Below are 5,019 nucleotides of genomic sequence, written 5' to 3'. Positions count from 1 at the left end.
TATATATGGGGCCTTAGTTAGCAATGCTTGTTGGTGCACTCCTTATTTCTGTCTACGTAAACATTTCCAGTTGTCATGAGTTCCCCTCACTTTCTGTTCTTAGGACGTCTTGTGGTGCAGTCGCTATTTTTGTTTACATAAAGTTTCAGTTGTCAACAGAAGAGGAATAACTGGGAAATATCCTAATGTGGACACTTGTTCTGGTGACAAATGTCAAAGGTGGAATTGTAGTTATTTTTGGAGAACTTTTCCCTCACTTACTATTGTGTTTCTGGGTAGGAAGTTAAGGGAAATCTCCTTATTGATAACACAAACAGCAATACAAACCTGACAGTGGATGTAACAATTTCTGACTACATGCTGCCGCAGAAGTTTTGGAGGGCTGGAGTTATACTTTAAACAATAACTCATTATAATGATTATTAATAATGATCGCTAAGATGAGTGTAGTTTTCTGCATTATAAATTACATGATTTAATTCATTGGTAAACCTACCCACAATGAGACCAATTTCACAGTTAGGATCTTCATATGCACAAGTCATCATTGTTCCAACTGTATCATTTACTATGGCAACTACATCCAGGTCAAATTCCTTTAATAGAGGAGAACAAGTCAAAAGGTTATATAGTTATTTGTACTTAACACCAATATTAACTGTTAGTTATGCAGCAATTACAGTAAACTACACAGAGCACTGCAGCGACATGTTTATACTGAAACAGGCTCTTATTACTTGTGATCTGGCTGAATGGATGTGACAGATGGGATATTAGTCATACATACCTCTCTCCTCTTGATTCCTTCTCTTAGTAAAGTCACTACATCCTCACCCTCACAGTCGGTTGACTTGAAGCCTTTGGTCCAGGTTAGCAAGATACCCTGTGGATTAATGAATGAAACCCCAAGACAATATTATATTCCGGTCAAGGACATATGGAGCTAATTATATCAAATATGAAGAAAAGGAGAGGTGTCAAACAGAACAGTCAGTCAGTTTATAGCCATAGAAACAAGCTTTTTACTGTTTGCTCTGGCAATAGGGACCCTATGGGGTCTATTCACTCAGCTGCCGTAGGCTAGTCACTTCAGGCTAGTACAGCTGATTTCAGCCGTACACTGACTAAAATCAGCCGTGCATCGGGTGGCTTTGGATGGCTTCGGGTCGGCCAAACATGCTTAGCATGTTCGGCCGACCCGAAGTGCAGAAGGAGTTCGACTCAGCCGATCCAACATCTGGATCGGCTGAGCCTAACCTCCGGCAGGCTACTCGCTGCTGTATGGCCTATTCTCATAGATGCCGAACAGCAGTGAGTGAATAGCCGACGGCATTCGGTTCGGTTATTCTGCCCGGTACCTCTGTGGTACTGGGCAGAATAGAAAAACAGTTAAAAAAGTAGAAAAAATAAAATAGAAAACGATTGGGCGGAGCTAGCAGTGACAGCTAGCTCCACCCAATTGTTTTCTATGGGCTGGGCTGTTCTGCTGCCGTCAGAATAAAAAAATTAGAAAAAACACCAAAAGGAATGCATAGCTAGATTCCTATTGGCTATTTCACTTTGCAATAGCCAATAGCAAACTAGCTATTGCACCCGCCCTCTGCTGCTGTCAATCACCAGAAGGGGGCCTGATGGAGAACTGCAGGTCCCCCTCTGCTGTCCAGCTGTCAGAAGCAGGCTGTTGGCCGGCCAATGGCTGGCCGTTCGGCCAGCTTCGGCTTTCACCTTGGCTCAGTCGAGCCGAGGCATATGCCTTCGGCTCGACTGAGCCGCTCGGCCAATTTCGTGAGCTGTCCGGGTTATAGTTAATAGCCCATACAGCAGCCCTTCGGTTCTACTGAACCGAAGGGGTCCTGGGGGCGAAGCTAGCAGAAGGATCAGCCGAAGCTATGGCCAGATCCTTCGGCAGCTTAGTGAATAGACCCTTATATTTGCCAGTAAGGAGAGGTAAAGTTACACAAGTCTAGCAGCAGTGGACAATATCCCTCTTTTAATCAGTATTGGTGATCACTGATAATTAGGCATAGGTGTTCTCAAACTTTACGTAAATGTAACCAAGCTACACAGATTAAATATGTCCTATGTAGCAGTAAAAAAACTGTAATTCTGTTCAGCTGGTTCTCTAGTCCAGAGCCCCCTAGCAGACACGATAGCCAAGCCTTCACCATATGATTTTTACTGCAGAAGAACAAACTCCAGTGTTTTCATCTTTATTTTGGTTCACCTCTAAGTGAGTGACTAAGGAACAACAAGGATAAGAACCTTGGAGCCTTCATCCTTTTCACTAAGTAAGGAGGAGAAGCTCCACTATTTGTATTATGTACTGGTTTCTTTTACGTCATAATAATAAAGTGGAATAGTAAACAACACATTATTTCAGAGGCAGAACCCTCCACATCATCCCTACGGACTCACAGCGTCTAAGCTGGTCTGCTTGCAGGGGAAGGAGAAGGTGAATCCCAAAGGAAGCCGGGCTCCTTTAATCCCCATGTAGTCAAGGAAATCTGAGATGCAGTGAACAATGTGGTCAAAGAGCTGAAAAACAGATGTAACATTATTTATGATTTGCAAACCCACAGGAATAGTTTAAAAAATATTTTTCCATACTGAGACAATATCAAAACAACAGCATGATATGCAGCTAATAATAATAATAACAATAATAATAATATTTCACAAAGGTTTTTTAGAAGCAGAGGATTGCTTTCTCCAAGATGGCTGCCTCAGGCATGCTGTTGCCCCTCTTCCAATGATTATAATTTATTCCATATATGTAAGAGAAATCAAAACCCAAGCCACCCAATTTATGAGGAATAAAAAAGGAAGTCATAGGACGGGAATGCTAGGTAACATCAAACAAGTATACGCTTAGGCCAGAAGAAAAAATGATGCATATAATATATGTGACATACCTCATCTCCAGTGCCTTGCATGACATCTGTAGGGATGGCATAGATTTTATTATGCATTTCCACAGTTCGTCTTTTACCGCTTCTTATCTTTACAAGTAATACTCTGAAGTTTGTTCCTCCAAGATCCAGGGCCAGAAAATCACCATTTTCTAGGGGGGAAAAATATACAAAATGATAAAATACACGAATAGCAACCCTTTAAACATTGCAAAGCGGGCAGGTCATATATACTTACTTATAGAAAGGAGTTACAATTACAATTTTTTAAAAATAAATGCATGTGACAGCTTCCCACTAATTATGTAAGTTTTTCTACAAAAATGTAGCATTATTACTATAAATATGTTGTTCCTGTATGTTTAACCATATCATTAGTCAGACACTCTGCAAATGGTTGTAGAATGTCACCACTAGAGGGTACCTGAGAGAAGCTATAAGGTACTAAATAGAAATTGCCTGTTTCAAACATCACTTTAGAAGTGGAACTGTGAGTGAGCACAGCTATCCATTTATGAAAAAAACTTCTATTAGTGGTGAAAGTTTCCATACAGGTCTGATGCAGCCTTAGAGTTTCCCTTCCTTTGTTTCCTAGGCATTTATATATTAACAAGTACCTGTGCCATCTGGTGTACTGCGAACAAACGTTGGCAGCATCTTCACCTTTGCAGTTTCGTGAGTTTTTTTCTTCAATCCACATTCCATCTCAATTCGCATTCTCCTCTTTACCTCCTGTAACTGCTCTTTGCTGAGGCTGAACTCCTCAAGTGTCTCATCCATCTGTCGTCTTTGCTCTGCCAGCCGATAAGCCACCGCTGTCACCATAGCAGCACCCTTACCACTGCCACTCTCTGACAGCAAAAAACGCACATCACAGTCAGGGAGCAAGCGTCTCACTGTTTTATGCAGACGTCGGGAGTATCTGAAGAGAACATATGCAAACAAATTTAAGGATGATATTAAATAAGAAATATTTGTACACAAAGAAGAGGATGAACTCAGCTGGTTCCTATGGGCAACACAGTTAGAAAGAAACTGGAGGTAAACAAAAAAGTATCTTTATTGTTGCAAAAAAGCCTCCTGTTTTAGTGCCATTTATACATACAATGAATTTATCTGATATTATTGATTTATTACAAGTATTTGTATAGTAACAAAAAATGATCTGCGCCAGTATGTGAATGATAAAGCTACTAGGCACTCTTATCACAAGTGTAAAATAATAACTATGAATACAATAAATACACATTATTGCATTCATAAGTATTTATATAGCACTAACAATTTAGGCAGCATTTTACATAATGCACATTCACATCAGTCCCTGTCCTCAAAGAGCCTACAATCTAAGGTCCCTATCTCACATGCATACATACAGGGCCATTTGAGACAGGAGCCAAATAACCTATAAGCATGTCTTTGAAGTGTGGGAGGACACCGGAATACCTGGAGGAAACCCACGTAATCTTAGGGATAACATGCAAACTGCATGCAGAGAGTGTCCTGACTGATATTCAAACCTGGAACCTCAATCTGGAAGGCAGAAGTGCTAACCACTAAGCCACTGTGCTGATATGTGGCTGCTATAGGAAATACAATGTAGGGAATTTAAAAAATAAATAAAAATGTATATTTATTTTGAAGAACCAATTTGGTTTTATATGTTAAATAGAATGTGCTGTTACATACAGAAGGCCCTAGTCATTCTGTTAGTTTTTTATTACTAATAGTTATTACACAGTATCTGTGGCTGAAGACATCCTACAATCATGGACTAGGGAGATCTATTTTTAAAGAGGAACTTTATCCATATATTTGAAATGACAACAAAAACACACCTTTACAAATGTTTAGTGATGACAATCTACAAACACATACTTCTAGATAATTGCCGGCTTTTTATTCCTTATTTTTCTTTTCTTATGCTGGGCACACACCTTACAACCATCGCAAGACTATTGTCTTGCGATGGCTGTAAGGTACTTAAAAAAACGTACGATCTGCCTATCTTGGACAGGAGGATCGTACTTGCGATGACCGCAAGCCGCGCCCCCCTGAGGGGCGGGCTTCCGATGACCGCAATGCCGAACGGTGGTGTGCGCAAGCCAGT

At 40.5% G+C, this 5,019-nt stretch overlaps 1 protein-coding gene across 3 annotated transcripts in view; it reads right to left on the bottom strand.

Moving 5' to 3' along the window:
- Window positions 1-5,019, bottom strand: part of LOC108795789 (hexokinase-1) — a 58,997-nt gene that overhangs the window by 9,145 nt on the left and 44,833 nt on the right. For all 3 annotated transcript variants that reach the window (XM_018567090.1, XM_018567091.1, XM_018567092.1), the window contains 5 exons: window positions 3,527-3,831; window positions 2,913-3,061; window positions 2,416-2,535; window positions 788-883; window positions 497-596 (listed from right to left, as the gene is read on the bottom strand). In XM_018567090.1, coding sequence (XP_018422592.1) covers window positions 497-596; window positions 788-883; window positions 2,416-2,535; window positions 2,913-3,061; window positions 3,527-3,831 — 770 coding nt within the window. The remainder of the gene's footprint in view (window positions 1-496; window positions 597-787; window positions 884-2,415; window positions 2,536-2,912; window positions 3,062-3,526; window positions 3,832-5,019) is intronic.

The sequence above is a fragment of the Nanorana parkeri genome, unplaced genomic scaffold, assembly GCF_000935625.1.
Source record: "Nanorana parkeri isolate BGI_ZX_2015 unplaced genomic scaffold, ASM93562v1 scaffold1005, whole genome shotgun sequence".
Lineage (NCBI taxonomy): Eukaryota > Metazoa > Chordata > Amphibia > Anura > Dicroglossidae > Nanorana > Nanorana parkeri.
Note: the sequence above shows the minus strand (reverse complement) of the source record. Positions and strands in the feature narration are given on the sequence as shown.